At 53.5% G+C, this 25,001-nt stretch overlaps 1 protein-coding gene across 1 annotated transcript in view; it reads right to left on the bottom strand.

Annotated features, from left to right (window-relative positions):
* The window catches only part of shc2 (SHC (Src homology 2 domain containing) transforming protein 2), a 52,551-nt gene extending 44,203 nt beyond the window's left edge, over window positions 1-8,348 (bottom strand). The window contains exon 1 of the mRNA XM_086004331.1: window positions 7,875-8,348. Coding sequence (XP_085860457.1) covers window positions 7,875-8,348 — 474 coding nt within the window. The remainder of the gene's footprint in view (window positions 1-7,874) is intronic.
* Between the last annotated feature and the right edge of the window lie 16,653 nt (window positions 8,349-25,001).

Consider the following 25,001-nt stretch of genomic DNA (forward strand, 5'->3'; position numbering starts at 1 on the left):
TCACAGGTGGGGCAGGCGGTGGTTGAAGGGGTGGGTGGGTGGGGTGCTTGGGTTGACGTGCGCTCCTTCCGCTGCCTGCGCTTGGCTTCCGCTTGCTCCCAGCGAAGAGACTCGAGGTGTTTGGCGCCTTCCCGGATGCTTCTCCTCCACTTTGTGCGGTCTTGGGCCAGGGATTCCCAGGTGTCGGTGGGGATGTTGCACTTTTTTCAAGGAGGCTTTGAGGGTGTCCTTGAAGCGTTTCCTCTGCCCACCTGGGGCTCTCTTGCCGTGCCGGAGCTCCGAGTAGAGCGCTTGTTTTGGGAGTCTCGTATCGGGCATGTGGACAATGTGGCCCGTCCATCAGAGCTGATCGAGCGTGGTCAAAGCTTCGATGCTGGGGATGTTGGCCTGAGCAAGAACACTGACGTTGGTGCGCCTATCCTGCCAATGGATTTGCAGGATCTTGCGGAGGCAGCATTGGTGGTACCTCTCCAGTGCTTTGAGGTGCCTGCTGTACATGGTCCATGTCTCTGAGGCATACAGCAGGGCAGGTATCACTGCTGCTCTGTAGACCATGAGCTTGTTGCTGGGTTTGAGGTCCTGGTCTTCAAACACTCTCTTCCTCAGGCGACCGAAGGCTGCACTGGCACACTGAAGGCGGTGTTGGACTTCGTCATCGACGTCTGCCCTTGTTGACAGTAGGCTCCCGAGGTATGGAAAGTGGTCCACGTTGTTCAAGGCCTTGTCATGGATTTTGATAATCGGGGGGCAGTACTGTGTGGCGGGGGCAGGTTGGTAGAGGACCTTTGTCTTACGATGTTTAGTGCAAGGCCCATGCTCTCGTACGCTTTGGTGAAGGTGTTGATGATGGTTTGGAGTTCGGCCTCAAGCGTACGCAGACGCAAGCGTCGTCTGCTTTCTGTAATTCGATGACAGAGGATGGGATGAGCTTGGGTCTGGACTGGAGGCGACGGAGGTTGAACAGTTTCCCATTTGTTCTGTAGATTAGCTCCACTCCAGCGGGAAGCTTCCTGAGGGCGAAATGGAGCATTGCAGCCAGGAAGATCGAGAAGAGCGTTGGTGCGATGACACAGCCTTGCTTGACCCCGGTCCGTACGTGAATTGGGTCTGTGGTGGAACCGTTGGTCAGGATCATGGCTTGCATGTCGTCGTGAAGCAGGCGGAGGATGGTGACAAACTTTTGAGGGCAGCCAAATTTGAGGAGGACACTCCATAATCCCTCACGGTTGATGGTGTCGAAGGCCTTTGTGAGGTCAAAGGCGGCCATGTACAGCGGTTGGTGCTGTTCCCTGCATTTCTCTTGTAGTTGACGTGCGGTGAAGATCATGTCCATTCTGCCCATTAGTGGGCGGAATCTGCATTGCGACTCAGAGGAGCTCTTCAGCCACTGGGAGAAGGCGATTCAGGAGGATTCTTGCGATGAGCAGTGTTGGGGCGTATGCATTGATAACCGTAGCACACTGGTTCCAGGCTAGGGTGAGCCGTCGAGTCATGAGGCGTTTGTTTATTCCAAAAGGGGAGTCTCTGAGATGTTCAACTAGCTCATTTTTTAATGGCGAAGCCTACCCCATGGAGGCGGCGTTCTTCTTCAGGTTTGCCTTTCCAGAAGAAGGTGTAGCCACCGCCTTGCTCCTTGAGCTGGCCTTCCCCTGCCCGCCGGGTCTTGCTTAGGGCGGCGATGTCAATGTCGAAACGCCTGAGCTCCCGGGCAACGATAGCAGTACGGTGTTCCGGTCTGTCACTGTTGGGGTTGTCCACGAGGGTCCTGACATTCCAGGTCCCGAACTTCATTTTAAAGGGTGGAAGATGCCTGTGCGTGAATTCTTTTAACGTGGGGTGGCCGTTGCACACCAGCTACCACGCGGGCTTGTCAGAGCAAGGTTTTGGTCCAATGGCAAGGGGAACCAAGATGATTGGAGACCAGGCTCTGCTACAACGGCCTAGCACACACACACTCCTACTGTCCTCCTCCCTCCTTCCCGCAGGCCCTCTCTGCCTGGGTTTCATAGGCTGCAGTGTGGTCCTCCCGACCCCGCTGCTGGTCCACGCTGCGCCACTCCTGGGCTTTGTCCTCGCTCCTGGGCCGCAGGAGAATTAACACGTGACTAAAGGGCTGGTGTGGGGAAGAGGTGTTCCTTTTCATGGGACACTGGCACCAGTACTGGGACAAGAAGGAGCTGCACCGATGGGACGGGTTCTACCTGAACCGGGATGGGACCCGTGTCCTAGCGGAAAGGGTAAATAGGGAGGTGGCAAAGGCTTTAAACTAGTAAGACCGGGGAGGGATCTACAAGAAACACACATAAATGTGACGTATTACATTTTGGTAAGAAAAATCAAGGGGGGGGGGCGGGTGGAGGTTACATATTACTTTGAAAATACAAATCTAAATAGGGTAGAGGAGCAAATGGATCTCGGAGTACAAATACACAAATCACTAAAAGTAGCGACACAGGTTAGCAAGGCCATAAAAAAAGCAAACCAAGCACTAGGGTTTATTTCTAGAGGGATAGAATTGAAAAGTAGGGAAGTTATGCTAAACCTGTATCGAACCTTGGTTGGACCACACTTGGAGCACTGTGTACAGTTCTGGTCGCCATATTATAAAAAGGATATAGAGGCACTGGAGAGGGTGCAGAGAAGATTTACAAGGATGATACCAGAAATGTGAGGGTATACATATCAGGAAAGGATGAACAGGCTGAGTCTCTTTTCTCTTGAAAAAAGAAGGCTGAGGGGTGACCGAATAGAGGTCTTTAAAATTATGGATAGAGTGGATACAGAGAGAATGTTTCCACTTGTGGGGAAGAGCATAACTAGAGGCCATCAATATAAGATAGTCACCAGGAAATCCAATAGGGAATTCAGGAGAAATGTCCTTACCCAGAGAGTGGTGAGAATGTGGAACTCGCTCCCACAGGGAGTGGCTGAAGCGAATAGTATCGATGCATTTAAGGGGAAGCTAGATAAGCACATGAGGGAGAAGGGAATAGAGGGTTATGCTGATAGATTTAGATGAGGAAAGACGGGAGGAGGCTCGAGTGGAGCATAAACGCCGGCATGGACTGGTTGGGCCGAATGGCCTGTTTCTGTGCCGTATATCCGATGTAATCCTATGAAAGGTGTGATGCCCAGAACTGCTCACCGTGCTCCAGATGTGATCTAACCAGGGCTCTGTACAGCTGCAGCAAAACTTTATATTCCAGCCCTCTCGTTATAAAGGCTAACATTCCATTAGCCTTTTTAATTATTTTTTGGGCCTGGCTACTGCATTTCAGTGACCTGCGTACACGGACCCCTCAATCTCTTTGGACCACCACTGTTCCCAGCTTTACACCATTTTAAATAATACTCAGATCGATCTTTCATTTTTTGGTCCAAAACAGATGACCTCACACTTACCTGTGTTGAAATCCATTGGCCACAGTTTAGTCCCCTCACTGAACCTACCAACAACAACTACTTATATTTATACAGCACCTTTAACATAGTGAAATGTCCCAAGGCGCTTCACAGGAGCGTTATTAAAACAAAACATGACACCGAGCCACATAAGGAGCTATTCGGGCGGATAACGAAAAGCTTGGTCAAAGAAGTAGGTTTTAAGGAGTGTCCTAAAGGAGAAAAGAGAGGTGGAGAGGTTTAGGGAGGGAAGTCCAGAAATTAGGGCCTTAGCAGTTGATGGCACGGCCACCAATGGTGGAGCGATTAAAATCGAGGATGTTCAACAGGCCAGAATTAGAGGAGCGCAGAGATCTCGAAGGGCTGTGGGACTTGGTGCAAGTTAGGACACGGGCAGCAGAGTTTTGGATGATCTCAAGTTTATGGAGGGTAGAACGTGGGAGGCCGACCAGGAGTGCGTTGGAATAGTCAAGTCTCGGGGTAACAAAGGCCTGGAGGAGGGTTTCAGCAGCAGATGGGCTGAGGCAGGGGCGGAGACGGGCGATGTTCCGGAGGTGGAAATAGATGGTCTTACTGATGTGTGGTCGGACAAATACGACACCAAGATTATGAACAATCTTGTTCAGCCTCAGACAGTTGCCGGGGAGAGGGATGGAGTCAGTGGCTAGGGAACAGAGTTTGTGGTGGGGACCAAAAACAATGGCTTCGGTCATCCCAATATTTAGTTGGAGAAAATTTCAAAAATACAAGGGGGTAGAAGTTATGCTGCAGCTGTACAAAGCCCTGGTTAGACCACACCTGGAGCACTGGGAGCAGTTCTGGGCACCACACCTTAGGAAGGATATATTGGCCTTGGAGGGAGTGCAGCGTAGGTTTACCAGAATGATACCCGGACTTCAAGGGTTAAGTTACGAGGAGTGGTTACACAAATTAGGGATGTATTCCCTAGAATTTAGAAGGTTAATGGGTGATCTGATCGAAGTTTTCAGGATATTAAGGGGAACAGATAGGGTAGCGAGAGAGAAACTGTTTCCGCTGGTTGGGGATTCTAGGACTAGGGGCAGAGTCTAAAAATTAGAGTCAGACCTTTCAGGAGTGAAGTTAGGAAACACTTCTACACACAAAGGATTGTAGAAGTTTGGAACTCTCTTCCGCAAAAGGCAATTGATGCTCGATCAATTGTTAATTTTAAATCGGAGATTGATCGCTTTCTGTTAATCAAAGGTATTAAGGGATATGGGCCAAAGGCGGGTATATGGAGTTAGGTCGCAGATCAGCCATGATCTCATTGAATGGTGGAACAGACCCAAGGGGCTGAATGGCCTCCTCCTGTTCCTATGTTCTGCTCATCCAGTACTGGATGTCAGACAAGCAGGCTGACAATTTTAGAAACAGTGGAGGGGTGGAAACTGACGCTGTGTTTTCGGATGATGTCGCCGAGGGGCAGTATGTAGATGAGAAATAGGAGGGGCCAAGGATAGATCCTTGGGGAACACCAGAGGTAATGGTGCGGGAGCGGGAAGAGAAGACATTGCAGGTGATTTTCTGGCTGCGATTCGATAGATAAAAATGCCTCTTTGTAATTTTATGCTCCCGTCTACATTACTTATTATACCACCAATTTTGTGTCATCGGCAAACTTGGATATATGGCACTCTATTGCTATTATCTAAGTCATTAATAAATACAGTGAATAATTGAGGCCCCAGCACAGATCCTGTGGGACACTACCAGTCACTTCCTTCCAATTCGAGTACATACCCATTGTACCTACTCTCTGTCTTAGGCCGTCTAACCAATCTCCTAATCAAGTCAAGAATTTGCCTTCAATTCCACGAGCTTTAATTTTAGCTAACAGTCTCTTCTGTGGAACCTTATCGAAGGCCTTCTGGAAGCCCATATACACTACATCCATAGACATTCCCCTGTCAACTAATTTAGTTACTGCCTCAAAAAATTCAATTAGGTTCGTTAGACATGACCGACCCTTTCCAAATCCATGTTGTCTCTCTCTGATCAGCTCAAAGTTTTCTAAGTGCTCAGTCACTCTGTCCTTGATTCTAGATTCCAATAACTTCCCCACAACAGATGTTAGACTAACAGGTCTAATATTTCTGAGTTAATAATGATACAACACTGCATCCCACTCCTCACTGTAATAGTGTGTCGCTCACTCCTCTCTGTAATAGTGTGTCGCACACTCCTCTCTGTAATAGTGTGTGTCGCTCACCCCTCACTGTAATAGTGTGTCGCTCACTCCTCTCTGTAATAGTGTGTGTCGCTCACCCCTCACTGTAATAGTGTGTCGCTCACTCCTCTCTCTAATAGTGTGTGTCGCTCACCCCTCACTGTAATAGTGTGTCGCTCACTCCTCTCTGTAATAGTGTGTCGCTCACCCCTCACTGTAATAGTGTGTCGCTCACTCCTCTCTGTAATAGTGTGTGTCGCTCACCCCTCACTGTAATAGTGTGTCGCTCACTCCTCTCTGTAATAGAGTGTGTCGCTCACCCCTCACTGTAATAGTGTGTCGCTCACTCCTCTCTGTAATAGTGTGTGTCGCTCACTCCCCTCTGTAATAGTGTGTGTCGCTCACCCCTCACTGTAATAGTGTGTCGCTCACTCCTCTCTGTAATAGTGTGTGTCGCTCACCCCTCACTGTAATAGTGTGTCGCTCACTCCTCTCTGTAATAGTGTGTCGCTCACCCCTCACTGTAATAGTGTGTCGCTCACTCCTCTCTGTAATAGTGTGTGTCGCTCACCCCTCACTGTAATAGTGTGTCGCTCACTCCTCTCTGTAATAGTGTGTGTCGCTCACCCCTCACTGTAATAGTGTGTGTCGCTCACCCCTCACTGTAATAGTGTGTCGCTCACTCCTCTCTGTAAGTGTGTCGCTCACCCCTCACTGTAATAGTGTGTCGCTCACTCCTCTCTGTAATAGTGTGTGTCGCTCACTCCTCACTGTAATAGTGTGTCGCTCACTCCTCACTGTAATAGTGTGTGTCGCTCACCCCTCACTGTAATAGTGTGTGTCGCACATCCCTCACTGTAATAGTGTGTCGCTCACCCCTCTCTGTAATAGTGTCACACACTACTCACTGTAATAGTGTGTCGCTCACTCCTCTCTGTAATAGTGTGTCGCACATCCCTCACTGTAATAGTGTGTGTCGCACATCCCTCACTGTAATAGTGTGTGTCGCTCACTGCTCACTGTAATAGTGTGTCGCTCACTCCTCACTGTACTAGTGTGTCGCACACTCCTCACTGTAATAGTGTGTCGCACACCCCTCACTGTAATAGTGTGTTGCACACCCCTCACTGTAATAGTGTGTTGCACACCCCTCACTGTAGGTGTGTTGCACACCCCTCACTGTAATAGTGTATGTCGCACACCCCTCACTGTAATAGTGTGTGTCGCACATCCCTCACTGTAATAGTGTGTGTCGCACATCCCTCACTGTAATAGTGTGTCGCTCACTCCTCACTGTAGTGTCGCACACTCCTCACTGTAATAGTGTGTTGCACACCCCTCACTGTAAGTGTATGTCGCACACCCCTCACTGTAATAGTGTATGTCGCACACCCCTCACTGTAATAGTGTGTCGCACACCCCTCACTGTAATAGTGTGTCGCACACCCCTCACTGTAATAGTGTATGTCGCACACCCCTCACTGTAATAGTGTGTGTCGCACACCCCTCACTGTAATAGTGTGTGTCGCTCACTCCTCACTGTAATAGTGTGTGTCGCTCACTCCTCTCTGTAATAGTGTGTGTCGCACACCCCTCACTGTAATAGTGTGTGTCGCACACCCCTCACTGTAATAGTGTGTCGCACACTCCTCACTGTAATAGTGTGTCGCACACCCCTCCAAACAACTGTCCTTTCAACAATACAATCTTGTTTAAAAACTTTCCTCTAAACCTTTTACTACAGAATATGAGTTGGGATGATAATCCCAGCTTTCAATATAACGCAGCTAGTGTGTAACAGTGAATGGAGGGAGTGTGTAAAGTGTGCGAGGCTGCAAATTGTGGGGACAGGTGATGTTGTGGATCCACACTTTATACCAGCTGGGTACTGAGTCTCAGTCCCCCCCAATCACACTCCCCCCTCCCCCACTGTGTTCACAGTCACCCCATTTACGCTGAGCCCCCCTGTTCACACTCATCCCGTGTTCACACTCACCCCCCGTGTTCACACTCAAACCCCCAGTGTTCACCCCCCCGCGTTCACTCACCCCATTTACGCTGATCCCCCATGTTCACACTCAACCCCCAGTATTCACACTCACTCCCCCCACCCTAGTGCTCACACTCACTCCCCCTCCCACCCTAGTGCTCACACTCACTCCCCCTCCCACCCTAGTGCTCACACTCACTCCCCCTCCCACCCTAGTGCTCACACTCACTCCCCCTCCCACCCCTGTGCTCACACTCACGCCCCTGGTGAAGGGTTAAGGAGCTCTGTACTCACTCTGACGATGTAGGAGACTCCGGATCCCAGGATTTTGCTCTCCGGGTGCAGCCAGCCCTGGGAGGGTTTGTTGATGAAACTGCCCTTGCGGGTCCACTCCTGGCCGGCCAGCTTGACCCCTTCCACCCGGACCCTCCTGCCGGCCCCTCCGCGCTGCCTGTCGGCGGGCTGCAGGGAGCAGGGAGCGGGGCACAGCGAGTCACAGGATCCCAGGACCGCGGCCAGCCCGGGCGGCGGGGCAGCGCCTGGGGGGCACAGCTCTTTGGCCGGGCTCCGGCCGCCCAGGAAGCCGGAGGAGGAGGGCGAGAATTTCCAGTGCGGGATTTTGGGGATGAGCGTGCAGAAGGTGGTGGAGTCCTCCGGCTCTTCGGCCACGGGAGCCGCACCCAGCTTGCCGCTCATGGCCAGGCTCTGCAGCAAGCCGCCCGCTGCTGTCACCGAGTCGCTCCTGAACCGATCATACTTGGGCTTCATCAGCAAAGCCCTCCTGCCCGGGCTGCCTAAGTGCTTCGATTGATCCTCCCGGCACTCCTGAGCTCAGGCAGCTCTCCCACAGCCGCTGATGTCATTTGGGGAATTGCTCGTCCATTAACCAGCACACAGGGTCGGGGGAGGGAGAGAGAGAGAGTAGGAATGGAGAGAGAGAGAGAGTAGGAATGGAGAGAGAGAGAGAGAGAGAGAAGGAATGGAGAGAGAGAGAGAAAGAAGGAATGGAGAGAGAGAGAGAGTAGGAATGGAGAGAGAAAGAGAAAGAAGGAATGGAGAGAGAGAGTAGGAATGGAGAGAGAGAAAGAAGGAATGGAGAGAGAGAGAGAGTAGGAATGGAGAGAGAAAGAAGGAATGGAGAGAGAGAGAGAAAGAAGGAATGGAGAGAGAGAGAGTAGGAATGGAGAGAGAGAGAGAAGGAATGGAGAGAGAGAGAGAAAGAAGGAATAGAGAGAGAAAGAAGGAATAGAGAGAGAAAGAAGGAATAGAGAGAGAAAGAAGGAATGGAGAGAGAGAAAGAAGGAATAGAGAGAGAAAGAAGGAATAGAGAGAGAAAGAAGGAATGGAGAGAGAGAGAGAAGGAATGGAGAGAGAGAGAGAAAGAAGGAATAGAGAGAGAAAGAAGGAATGGAGAGAGAGAAAGAAGGAATAGAGAAAGAAGGAATGGAGAGAGAGAGAAAGAAGGAATAGAGAGAGAAAGAAGGAATGGAGAGAGAGAGAAAGAAGGAATAGAGAGAGAGAAGGAAGGAATAGAGAGAGAGAAGGAAGGAATGGAGAGAGAGAGAGAAAGAAGGAATGGAGAGAGAGAAGGAAGGAATGGAGAGAGAGAAGGAAGGAATGGAGAGAGAGAGAAGGAAGGAATGGAGAGAGAGAAAGAAGGAATGGGGAGAGAGAAGGAAGGAATGGAGAGAGAGAGAAAGAAGGAATGGAGAGAGAGAGAAAGAAGGAATGGAGAGAGAGAAAGAAGGAATGGAGAGAGAGAAGGAAGGAATGGAGAGAGAGAAGGAAGGAATGGAGAGAGAAGGAAGGAATGGAGAGAGAGAAAGAAGGAATGGAGAGAGAGAAAGAAGGAATGGAGAGAGAGAAAGAAGGAATGGAGAGAGAGAAGGAAGGAATGGAGAGAGAGAAAGAAGGAATGGAGAGAGAGAAAGAAGGAAGGAATGGAGAGAGAGAGAAAGAAGGAATGGAGAGAGAGAGAGAGAGAGAAGGAATGGAGAGAGAGAGGGAATAGAGAGAGGGAGGCGGGACAGCTGCAGATGAGCGGGAGCAGAGACTGAAGGTGTGTTTTCCTGGGGCACTGAAAAGGAATTCAAGGCACAATGTCATTATTTGTCTCTGATTTCATTTGCTTGCGCTGATTCAGCACTTGCTATAACTGAACATCAGCGAACTATCACCCCCCCCAACGGAACTAGGAGCGGGAGGAGGCCATTCGGCCCCTCGAGCCTGTTCCACATACTATCAGATCTTAACTCCATCTACCTGACTTGGTTCCGTAACCCTTAATACCCTCGCCTAACAAAAATCCATCCATCTCAGTTTTTGTAAGTGACCCACAGCCTCAACAGCTTTTGAGGGAGAGAGTTCCAGATTTGCACTGATGAAAGATCATCGACCTGAAACGTTAACTCTGTTTCTCTCTCTACAGATGCTGCCTGACCTGCTGAGTATTTCCAGCATTTTCTGTTTTTATTCCAGATTTCTGTTGTGTATGTACCTTTAAGAGAATAACTGGTCTCAGACTGCAGTACCGGCAGTGACCACCCCTGTATAAAAGGCGCTAGAGAGCCTCTGTTATTTAGTTTCGTTATTGCCTTTGACCAGTAAAGATCTGTGATGTGCCTCAATAAATCCGAGACTCGATGTTAGCGAAACAAAACAAGGCTTTTATTGACTTAGAAGGTAACACACAGAGGAGAATGTATCTTCCATCCAGAGGTCTGCCGCACTGGATGTGCTGCAGGCTGGGCCAGCTTACATAGGAGCCAGGTGTGGGCGAAGCTCTACACACAGTACAATACAATGGAAATGAAACTGAAACCAACCACAGTCACAGGCAGAGAAATACTGATGAGTGATGAATGGAATATTTCATCACATTCTGTTTGTTTTCACTCCTGCTAGTTCGTGTTTCAATCATTCACGGACTTAACACTGGCGACGAGTAAGAAACAAACGTACCTGCAACTCAGCAGCAGCTCCGACGACGTTGTTGAAGGTCGGAGCCAGAAGAAAAAAAAAAAATAGAGGCCATTGAAACTCGAGAAACGGGCGTCGACCGTCAATCATCGGGTAAAAAAAACTTGCAGGAGAGACTGTCCAGAGCCAGGCTGGGTTCCTCGGTCCGTGGTTTCCCAGCTAATCGGGCTGGTGGCGGGTAGTGCTCTGATCCTTCCTGGGCTGCGGCGGGCTGAAGCTCGATCGGGTGGCTTTTCAACGGGGCCGGGCAGCGAGTCGGGAAGCAAAGAGAGAGAGAGAGGGTGGAGCACACAGGGCGCGGCCGGTGTTTCGAAGCCGGGCAGCGTTCGGACCTATTTTAGATTTGCAAGATGCCGAAGACTGGCTGTATCACTGCTTTTGATAACACATTAGAGGACTGGACCACGTATGTGGAAAGAGTCGAGGTATATTTCGAGGCAAACGATATAGCGGAGGGGAAAAAGGCATCGATATTGTTAAACTTAACGGCCTATTGCGGGACCTGATTACTCCAGCCAAACCGAAGGCGAAGAGTTTTAACGAGTTTGTAGGTCTGGGAAGAAGACCAGCGACAACAAAAAGGCTACTAAGGAACCGTACAAGAAAGTACAAAAGATGACGGACAGTAGTTCCAAAGACCAGATGAGCGATAGTGAATCCGGAAACAGGAGACTAAGCTGTCTCAAACTTCACAATGTAATCGCAAAAGAGGATCACCGAACCATTTGGGTCACTCTCACGATAGCAGGGTCCCAAGTTTAAATGGAATTGGATACAGGATCAGCGCTAACCGTCATGAATCGACGAGACTACGAGCGGCTATTTTCACACATACCCTTGAGAGAGACATCCATCGTCTTGACGACGTATACGGGGCAAAAAGTATACCCCAGAGGAAAAATAAGGGTGCCTGTCGAATACAATGGCAAGAAAATACGGAAATTGTATCTCTACATACTGCCAAATGGTGGACCACCGTTATTGGGACGGGAATGGATCAGGAAGATAAACTTAGATTGGCATTCCATTCATGCAATGACGGTGGATGGTAAAAAAGATGAAGACGTCACTCCTGGACGATTGTCAACAATCTTAGCTAACGCCAAAGAGGTATTTCAACAAGAACTGGGCACGCTTAAAGGCATAACCGCCTCGATAAAAATAGAAGAGAATGCAGTTCCCAAGTTTTTCAAAGCGAGACCGGTACCATATGCAATTCGCCCAGCCGTCAAGGCAGAGCTGGAGAATCTGGAGAAGGCGGGCGTGTTGTCTAAGGTCGACTGGAGCGAGTGGGCGACACCCACCATTCCTGTCATGAAGAAAACGTTAAGCAATAAGTCCGGAGAGCCAAGGAAGATTCGCATCTGTGGGGATTTCAAGGTGACGGTGAACCCTGTCCTTCGCACAGTACAATATCCTCTTCCAAGGATGGAAGACATCTTCGCCTCGCTGTCTGGAGGGAAGCGTTTTACAAAAATTGACCTAGCACAAGCATATTTGCAGATGGCGGTTGAAGAGTCCTCTAGGAAGTATCTTACGATAAACACTCACAAAGGTCTTTACCAGTATCATCGATTGGTATTCGGAGTAGCATCGGCTCCGGCGATATGGCAAAGAGCGATGGAACAAGTCCTGCAAGGGATTCCGGGGACTCAGTGTTACTTGGACGACATCCTTGTAACAGGTGAAGATGACAGTGAACACCTTAACAACCTAGAACAGGTGCTCACTAGACTACGGGAACATGGGCTGCGAGCCAACCGCCCCAAGTGCGAATTTTTTAAGAAACAGATATCGTATTGTGGCCACGTGATTGATGAAGAGGGGTTACATAAGTCCCCTGACAAAATTGAAGCGGCTGTTAAGGCCCCAGCGCCTGAAAATGTGTCGCAACTGAGGTCATTCCTCGGGTTGGTGAATTACTATCATAAGTTTTTGCCGAATTTGTCGACAATTCTGCACCCGCTGAACGCCCTGCTACAAACGGGAGTAGCATGGAAATGGAGCGATGATTGTAAGCGTGCTTTTCAGAAGAGTAAGGACTTAATCACTTCAAAGGAAGTATTGGCTCACTACAACCCAGCACTGCCACTCAGGCTGGCGTGTGACGCGTCTCCCTACGGCATTGGGGCGGTACTGTCACATAAATTCCTTGATGGTTTGGAGGGGCCGATAGCTTTTGCGTCACGCTCGTTAACTTCTGCCGAGCGTAACTACGCCCAGATTGACAGAGAGGCCCTCAGCCTAGTGTGGGGGGTGAAGAAGTTCAATCACTATCTGCACGGTCAAAAATTTACTCTACTAACCGATCATCAACCTCTTGTCTCCATTTTCAACCCTCAGAAGGGCGTACCGATAATGACAGCACAACGGCTGCAGAGATGGTCCCTTTTCCTAGGGGCACACCAATATGACATCGAGTACAAAGGAACTAAACAGCATGGAAATGCTGATGGATTGTCACGTCTACCGTTGCCGACGGTGGAAGAAGAAGACCTTGCAGTAGATCCAATGGAGTTATTCCACTCAACCATAGTCGAATGTCTCCCTGTGACGAATGCAAACATAGAAAAGGAAACGCGGAATGACCCGACACTATCATGGGTCTATGATTTAACGGTGAAGGGATGGCCAGCACATGGCGAACCACTGCTGCCAGCATTCTCGCCGAGAAGAGAACAGCTGTCAGTGTGCAGAGGAACCTTGATGTGTGGATCCAGAGTAGTAATTCCACCTAAGTTGACGGATAGAGTGCTCAATGAGCTTCATGAGGGTCATCTGGGTGGGATAAAAATGAAGAACTTAGCCAGAGCGTTTGTGTGGTGGCCGGGAATTGATAGAGAAATCGAAGAGATGACCAAGAGCTGTGCAGGATGCCAGAAGGTCCAAAACGCCCCACCACAAGCTCCTCTGCATCCATGGGAGTGGCCCTCATCTCCATGGCAAAGGGTGCACATTGATTTTGCTGGTCCCTTCATGGACTCGATGTTTTTAATTGCGGTGGATGCACATTCAAAGTGGCCAGAGGTAATAAAAATGTCCTCAACCACCATGGAAAAAACTATCACAGTTTTACGAACCATATTCGCCAGGAATGGGCTGCCTGAACAGATTTGCTCTGACAATGGACCACAGTTTGTGTCTGAAGAGTTCCGGAGGTTCTTAAAGAACAATGGTGTTAAGCATTACACATCTGCCCCATATCATCCAGCCACCAATGGACTGGCCGAGAGGTTTGTCCAAACATTCAAGAAGGCTATCAAGGCAATGTGTAATGAAGATATACCCCTACAACACAAGGTGGACAACTTATTGTTTGCCTACCGGAATGCAACACATGCGGTTACCAACCAAACTCCAGCCATGATGTTCTTCAATCGAAGACTACGATGCCGCTTGGATTTGGTTAAGCCAGACGTCCGAAGAGATGTGGAGAACAGGCAGTTTCAGAATATGAATGAAAGGCCGACCAGGAGTTTTAAGATAGGTCAACCAGTTTTGGCCCGGGACTACCGCACTGAGAAATGGCAACCAGGAACGATTTGTACACGACAAGGACCTCTCATGTATACCGTGGACATTGGGGAGAGCATTGTAAGGCGCCATGCTGACCAGATTCTAGAGTCACTGGAAAACGTCAACTCCACACCACGATCTGATACACCTGGTAATGAAATCGACGTTCCAATTGCAGCTACCGCAGAACCGGTAATATTGGAAGCAGATGAACCAAACAACGACATTGATCCCTACTCAACATTGCCAGAAGAACCTGATACCCCAAAGAGGCGTTATCCAGACAGAATCAGGAAGCCTCCTCAAAGACTGAACTTATAATTGCTTAAACTTAACCAATGTATCTAGCAACAGTAATTGTGAGTGTAATTCGTTATCATTTAGTTGTTAAATGAATGTTATGTACTGTTTATCTAAAAGGGGAGGAATTGTTGTGTATGTACCTTTAAGAGAATAACTGGTCTCAGACTGCAGTACCGGCAGTGACCACCCCTGTATAAAAGGCGCTAGAGAGCCTCTGTTGTTTAGTTTCGTTAATGCCTTTGACCAGTAAAGATCTGTTTGTTTTCACTCCTGCTAGTTCGTGTTTCAATCATTCACGGACTTAACAATTTCCACCACCCTTTGTGTGAAGAAGTGCTTCCTGACATCACCCCTGAACGGCCTGGCTCTAATTTTAAGGTTCTGCCCCCTTGTTCTGGACTCCCCCCACCAGAGGAAATAGTTTCTCTCTCTCGACCCGATCAACTCCTTTAATCATCTTAAACTTGTGCCTTGGTACAGTCACAGTGCTGGCTCTCCAACACTCTACATCGAGTCTCAGGAGTGTTCTGGAAACATATTTCCTCTCGCTCCCGCTGCTCGCTCCGCAAATGGAATTTCACATCTGCTGTGTTCAGGACAGCTGCAGCATCAAGACGCTCATTTCTGGTCTTTGAAATCGCCCCGCACTGAATGGGCAACTCCTGCCCACCCGTCACTGAAAGACATTCAGCAAGAACGCTCACAGTCTGCCCGCCTTCGCTGCTTTCGCTGGCCTTTGGCTGTGGTAGCGGGCAGTCAAGATTTACGTAAATGGTGCGAGCAGTTTGGGTGGGATATTCTGCGGCAAGTGGGGAGTTAGTGTGTGAAGTTGCACCTCCCACCTCCCCACCCTCGATAGCCCTGCAACAGCTGGGCACAGTACCGTGTCGAGCTGCTGATCTATAGCTAACCATCTGTACAGCTGTGTGCGTGCATCTGTCAGCACTCAACAGCCTCCCATCTACTTCACTCACATTGGTTTGGAACTCTGCAGAACGAGGATTTTAAGAACTAGGGTTTTACGTGGCAGCCGTGGCTCGGTGGGTGGCACTCTCGCTTCTGAGTCAGAAGGTTGTGAGTTCAAGCCCCACTCCAGAGACTTGAGCACAAAAATCGAGGCTGACACTCCAGTGCAGTACTGAGGGAGTGCTACACTGTCGGAGGGGCAGTACTGAGGGAGCGCCGCACTGTCGGAGGGGCGGTACTGAGGGAGCGCCGCACTGTCGGAGGGGCAGTACTGAGGGAGCACCGCACTGTCGGAGGGGCGGTACTGAGGGAGCACCGCACTGTCGGAGGGGCGGTACTGAGGGAGCGCCGCACTGTCGGAGGGGCAGTACTGAGGGAGCACCGCACTGTCGGAGGGGCGGTACTGAGGGAGCACCGCACTGTCGGAGGGGCGGTACTGAGGGAGCGCCGCACTGTCGGAGGGGCAGTACTGAGGGAGCACCGCACTGTCGGAGGGGCAGTACTGAGGGAGTGCTGCACTGTCGGAGGGGCAGTACTGAGGGAGTGCCGCACTGTCGGAGGGGCAGTACTGAGGGAGCACCGCACTGTCGGAGGGGCAGTACTGAGGGAGCACCGCACTGTCGGAGGGGCAGTACTGAGGGAGCACCGCACTGTCGGAGGGGCGGTACTGAGGGAGCGCCGCACTGTCGGAGGGGCGGTACTGAGGGAGCGCCGCACTGTCGGAGGGGCGGCACTGAGGGAGCGCCGCACTGTCGGCGGGGCAGTACTGAGGGAGCGCCGCACTGTCGGAGAGGCAGTACTGAGGGAGCGCTGCACTGTCGGGAGGGGCAGTACTGAGGGAGCGCTGCACTGTCGGAGAGGCAGTACTGAGGGAGCGCCACACTGTCGGGAGGGGCAGTACTGAGGGAGTGCTGCACTGTCGGAGGGGCAGTACTGAGGGAGCACCGCACTGTCGGAGGGGCAGTACTGAGGGAGCGCCGCACTGTCGGGAGGGGCAGTACTGAGGGAGTGCTGCACTGTCGGAGGGGCAGTACTGAGGGAGCGCCGCAGTGTCGGAGGGGCAGTACTGAGGGAGCGCTGCACTGTCAGAGGGGCAGTACTGAGGGAGTGCTGCACTGTCGGAGGGGCAGTACTGAGGGAGTGCTGCACTGTCGGAGGGGCAGTACTGAGGGAGTGCTGCACTGTCGGAGGGGCAGTACTGAGGGAGCGCCGCACTGTCGGAGGTGCCGACTTTTGGATGAGACGTTAAACCGAGGCCCCATCTGCCCTCTCAGGTGGACATAAAAGATTCCACAGCCACTATTCAAAGAGCTGGGGAGTTCTCCCCGGTGTCCTGGGGCCAATATATATCCCTCAGCCAACATCACTAAAACAGATTCCCTCATTGCTGGTTGTGGGATCTTGCTGTGTACATTGAGGCTGCTGCATTTCATACTTTACAATAGTGACTACACTTCAAATTCATTGGCTGCACTCCCTGCATGTACAGGCAATCGCTGCACAGACCCTGCTTGAGGTGAGTTACCCCCTGCCTAAAACACAATCCCTGTCTAAAGCCTCAGGCTCTGACAGATCCACCTCTGTTTATCGTACAAATACAGAGTCAGCCGGCTGAGAGTGAGTGGAAACAGGTTACCAGCAAGCACCCCATAATAATCACATTAAATGATACTCGAAAACCATCACTGCTTCCGTATCCTGAAGAATTATTCGCTAACAATGTTTTCTGTGGGTATTTTATTGAGTTAATGGTTAACGGTTTCCTTCAGTTAAAATGTTGACAACTCGACACCAATTTGATTGATATCTGCTTTAATTTCCGACTGCATTTCAGACTCCCGACTCCCACCTCGGTAACATCGCCCGCCTCCGCCCCCATCTCAGTCCTATCACTGTTGTTGAAATCCTCATCCCTGCCTTTGTTACCTCCAGACTCGACTATTCCAGCGTTCTCCGGGCTGGCCACCCACCTTCCACCCTCCGTAAACTTCACCTCCTCCAAAACTCTGCTGCCCCGTGTCCTAACTCACACCCAGTCCCGTTCACCCATCACCCCCTGTGCTCACTGCCCCGTGTCCTAACTCACACCCAGTCCCGTTCACCCATCACCCTCTGTGCTCACTGCCCCGTGTCCTAACTCACACCCAGTCCCGTTCACCCATCACCCCCTGTGCTCACTGCCCCGTGTCCTAACTCACACCCAGTCCCGTTCACCCATCAACCCCTGTGCTCACTGCCCCGTGTCCTAACTCACACCCAGTCCCGTTCACCCATCACCCCCTGTGCTCACTGCCCCGTGTCCGAATTCACTCCCAGTCCCGTTCACCCATCACCCCCTGTGCTCACTGCCCCGTGTCCTAACTCACACCCAGTCCCGTTCACCCATCACCCCCTGTGCTCACTGCCCCGTGTCCTAACTCACACCCAGTCCCGTTCAGCCATCACCCCCTGTGCTCACTGCCCCGTGTCCTAACTCACACCCAGTCCCCTTCACCCAACACCCCCTGTGCTCACTGCCCCGTGACCTAACTAGCACCGAGTCCCGTTCACCCATCACCCCGTGCTCACTGCCCCGTGTCCTAACTCACACCCAGTCTCGTTCACCCATCACACACTGTGCTCACTGCACCGTGTCCTAACTCACACCCAGTCCCGTTCACCCGTCACCCCCTGTGCTCACTGCCCCGTGTCCTAACTCACACCCAGTCTCGTTCACCCATCACACACTGTGCTCACTGCACCGTGTCCTAACTCACACCCAGTCCCGTTCACCCATCACCCCCTGTGCTCACTGCCCCGTGTCCTAACTCACACCCAGTCCCGTTCACCCATCACCCCCTGTGCTCACTGCCCCGTGTCCTAACTCACACCCAGTCCCATTCACCCATCACCCCCTGTGCTCACTGCCCGGTGTCCTAATTCACACCCAGTCCCGTTCACCCATCACCCCCTGTGCTCACTGCCCCGTGTCCTAACTCGCACCCAGTCCCGTTCACACATCACCCCCTGTGCTCACTGCCCCGTGTCCTAACTCACACCCAGTCCCGTTCACCCATCACCCCCTGTGCTCACTGCCCCGTGTCCTAACTCACACCCAGTCCCTTTCACCCATCACCCCCTGTGCTCACTGCCCCGTGTCCTAACTCACACCCAGTCCCGTTCACCCATCACCCCCTGTGCTCACTGCCCCGTGTCCTAACTCACACCCAGTCCCATTCACCCATCACCCCCTGTGCTCACTGCCCCGTGTCCTAACTCACACCCAGTCCCATTCACCCATCACCCCCTGTGCTCACTGCCCCGTGTCCTAACTCACACCCAGTCCCTTTCACCCATCACCCCCTGTGCTCACTGCCCCGTGTCCTAACTCACACCCAGTCCCGTTCACCCATCACCCCCTGTGCTCACTGCCCCGTGTCCTAACTCACACCCAGTCCCGTTCACCCATCACCCCCTGTGCTCACTGCCCCGTGTCCTAACTCACACCCAGTCCCGTTCACCCATCACCTCCTGTGCTCACTGCCCTGTGTCCTAACTCGCACCCAGTCCCGTTCACCCATCGCCCCCTGTGCTCACTGCCCCGTGTCCTAACTCACACCCAGTCCCGTTCACCCATCACCCCCTGTGCTCACTGCCCCGTGTCCTAACTCGCACCCAGTCCCGTTCACCCATCACCCCCTGTGCTCACTGCCCCGTGTCCTAACTCACACCGAGTCCCGTTCACCCATCACCCCCTGTGCTCACTGCCCCATGTCCTAACTCACACCCAGTCCCGTTCACCCATCACCCCAGTCCCGTTCACCCATCACCCCCTGTGCTCACTGCCCCGTGTCCTAACTCGCACCGAGTCCCGTTTCACCCATCCCCCCCTGTGCTCACTGCCCCCGCTCTCCTAACTCACACCCAGTCCCGTTCACCCCTCACCCTTCGCTGACCTACACTGACTCCCAGGTGGTGAGAGGGGGGCGTGCATTGGGGGGAGGGGGGATTGGGGGAGGGAATTGGGGGGAGGGGTGGTTTGGAGGTGGGGGGATTGGGCGGAGGGGTGGATTGGGGGGAGGGGGATTGGGGGAGGGGGATGAGGGGGGATTGGGGGGAGGGGGATGAGGGGGGATTGGGGGGGTGGGGGGATTTGGGGGGGAGGGGATTGGGGGAGGGGGTATTTGGGGGGAGGGGGGATTTGGGGGAGGGGGATTGGGGGGGGGAGGGGGGAAGGGGAGGGGGAGGGGGATTGGGGGTGGGGGATTAGGGGGGGGGGAGGGGGATTGGGGGGAGGGGGATTAGGGGGATTGGGGGAGGGGGGATTGGGGGGAGGGGGAAGGGGGAGTGATCGGGGGGGTGGATCGAGAGGGGGGATGTGAATCGAGGCAGGGAGCGGTGAGGGGGCGGATCGGAGATTGCACAACAGAATAATCCGTTGTCCCTCAGTGAGGTTACCTGGACCCAAGCAATCTCTCTGAAGAGAGGTTGCAGAGCTCAGAGTGTAAAGGTGGTGAGTTACTGACCAATCTCGGGCCTGTGCGGAGTTTGTTAATCTGAGACGTTGTGGAGCTGCAGTTGGCCTCAGTGCCGCTCCAGGAGCTCCCATTGGACCAGTGCGGCAGTCAGGCCTGCCTCTGACACTCCTTCTATAATATCCTGCCAATGCTCACTGTCCAGGCCACTGGGCACAATAGTGGAGGGAAACCAAGCACCCATGGGACCCCGCCCCCCCCCAGTCAGAGTCGGCACCCCATGGGACCCGCCCCCCCCAGTGAGAGTCAGCACCCATGGGACCCGCCCCCCCCAGTCAGAGTCAGCCCCCCCCCCAGTCAGAGTCGGCACCCATGGGACCTGCCCCCCCCCCAGTGAGAGTCAGCACCCATGGGACCCGCCCCCCCAGTGAGAGTCAGCACCCATGGGACCCGCTCCCCCCCCAGTGAGAGTCAGCACCCATGGGACCCCCCCAGTGAGAGTCAGCACCATGGGACCCGCCCCCCCCAGTCAGAGTCAGCACCCATGGACCCCCCCCAGTGAGAGTCAGCACCCATGGGACCCGCCCCCCCAGTCAGAGTCGGCACCCATGGGACCCTGCCCCCCCCCCCAGTGAGAGTCAGCACCCATGGGACCCGCCCCCCCAGTGAGAGTCAGCACCCATGGGACCCGCTCCCCCCCCAGTGAGAGTCAGCACCCATGGGACCCCCCCCCCCCCCAGTGAGAGTCAGCACCCATGGGACCCCGCCCCCCAGTCAGAGTCAGCACCCATGGGACCCCCCCCCCAGTGAGAGTCGGCACCCATGGGACCCCGCTCCCCCAGTGAGAGTCAGCACCCATGGGACCCGCCCCCCCAGTCAGAGTCAGCACCCATGGACCCCCCCCCAGTGAGAGTCAGCACCCATGGGACCCCCCCCCAGTGAGAGTCAGCACCCATGGGACCCGCCGCCCCCGTCAGAGTCAGCACCCATGGGACCCCCCCCCCCAGTGAGAGTCGGCACCCATGGGACCCCGCTCCCCCAGTGAGAGTCAGCACCCATGGGACCTGCCAGTGAGAGTCAGCACCCATGGGACCCCCCCCCAGTGAGAGTCAGCACCCATGGGACCCGCTCCCCCAGTGAGAGTCAGCACCCATGGGACCCCCCCCCAGTGAGAGTCAGCACCCATGGGACCCGCCGCCCCCCCAGTCAGAGTCAGCCCCCCCCCCAGTCAGAGTCAGCACCCATGGGACCCGCTCCCCCAGTGAGAGTCAGCACCCATGGGACCCGCTCCCCCAGTGAGAGTCAGCACCCATGGGACCCGCCCCCCCCAGTCAGAGTCAGCTCCCATGGGTCCCCCCCCCCAGTGAGAGTCAGCACCCATGGGACCCCCCCCCAGTGAGAGTCAGCACCCATGGGACCCCGCCCCCCCAGTCAGAGTCAGCACCCATGGGACCCCCCCCCAGTGAGAGTCGGCACCCATGGGACCCCCCCCCCCAGCGAGAGTCAGCACCCATGGGACCCGCTCCCCCAGTGAGAGTCAGCACCCATGGGACCCGCTCCCCCAGTGAGAGTCAGCACCCATGGGACCCCGCCCCCCCAGTCAGAGTCAGCACCCATGGGACCCCCCCCCCAGTGAGAGTCAGCACCCATGGGACCCCGCTCCCCCAGTGAGAGTCAGCCCCCATGGGACCCCCCCCAGTGAGAGTCAGCACCCATGGGACCCCCCCCCAGTGAGAGTCAGCACCCATGGGACCCACTCCCCCAGTGAGAGTCAGCACCCATGGGACCCCGCTCCCCCAGTGAGAGTCAGCACCCATGGGACCCGCCCCCCCCAGTCAGAGTCAGCACCCATGGGACCCCCCCCCAGTGAGAGTCAGCACCCATGGGACCTGCCCCCCCCAGTGAGAGTTCGCAGTTCTAGGGAGGAAGGGAGTAAACTAAAGGGGAGGGAAGAAATTGTCGTGATCTGGAACGCGCTGCCTGAAAGGGCGGTGGAAGCAGATTCAATGATAACTTTCCAAAGTGCCGTGACCTGGGGCTCTCCCAAGGGTTGTTATCGGGGACACAGTCACTATAATCAGAGACTGGTAGCTGGGAGCACAGCTGTCCCTGACCCCAAGGAACGTCCTAAAGTGCTTCACAGCTGGGAAATCTGAAGTGTAGTCACTGTTGTAATGTAGGAAACGCCACAATGCGCACAGCAAGATCTCAGAAACAGCAATGAGAACCTTCCGACGTGTGTTTGACTCCAGTCTCACCCCCACCCACCCTCACTGAGGGCACTGGGCTTCTAGTCCCTCACCCAAGGGGCCGTTCTTCATGTGTGAATCTTATCGGGCTATTTGACTGAGGGGAGCCTCACAGTCGAGCCTGATTCTGTCCTCAGCCAATGTCCAAACACACCGAGGGATCAAGGCTTCTCACCATAACTTCGAAAGGAACAAACTTGCAATTCTGCAGCAGCTTTCACAGCCTCAGGACGTTCTAAAGTCCTTCACAGCCAATGTATTTAAAGTGTACTCACTGTTGTAATGTAGGAAACACAGCAGCCACAATGTACACAGCAAGCTCCCACAAATAGCAATGAGAGCATCTGTCTTTTAGTGATGTTGGTTGAGGGATAAATATTGGCCAGGACACCGGGGAGAACTCCCCAGCTCGTCTTCCAATAGTGGCCGTGGGATCTTTTACATCCACGTGAGAGGGCAGAGCGTGCCGGTCACCTGAGGGAGTGTCAGAACTCCAAGTGCCTGTTGCAGCGGGTGGTCGGGTTAGGCTCACTCACACTTACCTCACTCCACTGCAGGTGTCGGCCCCGCAGGAGAGTCCTTTCAGCAAGTGTTTCCTGAAAACAACAGAAGGCAACTCATCTTTGCACAATGATGTCACGCAGCACTGAAACAAATGAAGCCTCGGAATGTTGTCCGAAGCGACCAAAGTGTCGGCCTGACCTCCCGCTCGGGGATCAGCGCTCACATACCTGTCGCACTGGTTGCTCGATCCTGAATCTCTTTGTGATTCTCTCACACAGAGTAAGGAAACTGCTGCAGGGACAGTGAGCAGCAGTGGGCGGCAATTTCTGATTACTGTAAACAGGGCAGGCACACACGAGCCCAGTTACCGGCACCAGACAGCAAACAGTGGGAGTGCTTAAACTGTGCCGCTGGCCATAGAATCATAGAATGATGCAGCACAGAAGGGAGGCCATTCGGCCCATCGTGCCCATGCCGGCTCTTTGAAAGAGCTCTCCAATTAATCCCACTCCCCTGCACTTTCCCCAGAGCCCCACACATGAGTCCCCTTCAAGTATTTCTCCAATTCTCTTTTGAAAGTTATTATTGAAGCTGCTTCCACCGCCCTTTCAGGCAGCGCATTCCAGATCACAACAACTCGCTGCGCAAAAAAATGTTTCCTCATTTCACCTGTTTTTTTGCCAATTACCTTCAATCTGTGTCCTCTGGTTACCGACCCTCCCGCCACTGGAAACAGTTTCTCCTTATTTACTCGATCAAAACCCCTCATAATTCTGAACACCTCTATTAAATCTCCTCTTAGCCTTCTCTGCTCTAAGGAGAACAATCTCCAGTCTCTCCACGTAACTGAAGTCCCTCATCCCTGGAACCATTCTAGTAAATCTCCTCCGCACCCTCTCCAAGGCCTTGACATCCTTCCTAAAGCGCGGGGCCCAGAATTGGCCACAATTTCCAATCACCAATGGAATGTGTTTCAGAGGGGATGAGATGGGAGTGTAATACTGGTCACTATTACAGACCTCTCTCCGTTAGAAGGGACGCTGTAAGGTGACCTGGGACCCTCGCTGCTGCACTTGGACAGTGGGGTGGGCTCCCATTCCAGGTGCTCCAAAGTCAAGTCAATGATTCTGCCAGTCTGGAGGAGGCCGGCACAAACCAGCCATTCCCACAGTGCCTCCCTGGCCCCGAGGGTTGCCAGCCCTTCAGGAGTGTCCTGGAGTCTCCTGGAATTGAAGCTTAATCACTGGGACACCCGGGAGAAAAATCACTGGGGCAATAAAAAAAAATCTTTTACTTTCAACACTTTTGTTCATTTATTAAAAATAGGCTCAAGAATCATCCAATCGGACAACAAGGAGCCTGTTCGCTTTCCAATTGGTTGTGGGAAGGCGGGGTGCCATGAGGATGGGCGTGTCATGTGCCCGATAACGGGAATGTGGGGCAGGCACAGCGATGATTGGCGTGTCGTGCGACCAATGGCGGGAGTGTGGGGTGGGGCACAGCGATGATTGGCATGTCGTGCGACCAATGGCGGGAGTGTGGGCGGGGCACTGTGAGGATTGGCGTGTCGTGCGACCAATGGCGGGAGTGTGGGGTGGGGCACAGCGATGATTGGCGTGTCGTGCGACCAATGGCGGGAGTGTAGGCGGGGCACTGTGGGGATTGGCAAGTTGTGCGACCAATGGTGGGAGTGTGGGGCGGGGCACTGCGAGGATGGGTGAGTTGTGCGACCAATGGCGGGAGTGTGGGGCGGGGCACTGCGAGGATGGGCGAGTTGTGCGACCAATGGCGGGAGTGTGGGGCGGGGCACTGCGAGGATTGGCATGCCGGGTGACCAATGGCGGGAGTGTGGGGCGGGGCACTGCGAGGATGGGCGAGTTGTGCGACCAATGGCGGGAGTGTGGGGCGGGGCACTGCGAGGATGGGCGAGTTGTGCGACCAATGGCGGGAGTGTGGGGCGGGGCACTGCGAGGATGGGCATGCCGGGTGACCAATGGCGGGAGTGTGGGGCGGGGCAATTGGAGGGAGGAGGTCATGTGATGAAAGCTCCAGGAATATGCCAGCCAGAGTTGGGAACCCCTGCCTGGGGCAGCACGCCCCGTGCCCAGCCCCCTATTGAGAGTCGCCAGTGTTGGCTCCCCCAGGAGCTTGCTGCCTCCGAGGCCCCCAGTGCCCTCTGTTTACAGGGTTACCTTCCTCCAAAAGTGCTCTCGCCTTATGAGACAATCCTGGGAGTAACTGGGCTCTGAGGTACTCTGGGCTCCAGTCCAATTGCTCCATTAGTCCGAGAGAGCAGCCATAAACCATGGTTTGTCGGAGAGTGTATTTCACTGAATCACCATACACTCCAATCTCTGCTCCAGGGAAACTCCTCCTGCCCTCGGTTCCTCGTTCTGACTTCACTTTTCTCAGTGATGAGTACGACAGAAGCAGGAATTGTTCTGCTGAAT

The sequence above is a fragment of the Somniosus microcephalus genome, chromosome 13, assembly GCF_052327205.1.
Source record: "Somniosus microcephalus isolate GS21.2 chromosome 13, FLI_Smic_1.0, whole genome shotgun sequence".
NCBI lineage: Eukaryota > Metazoa > Chordata > Chondrichthyes > Squaliformes > Somniosidae > Somniosus > Somniosus microcephalus.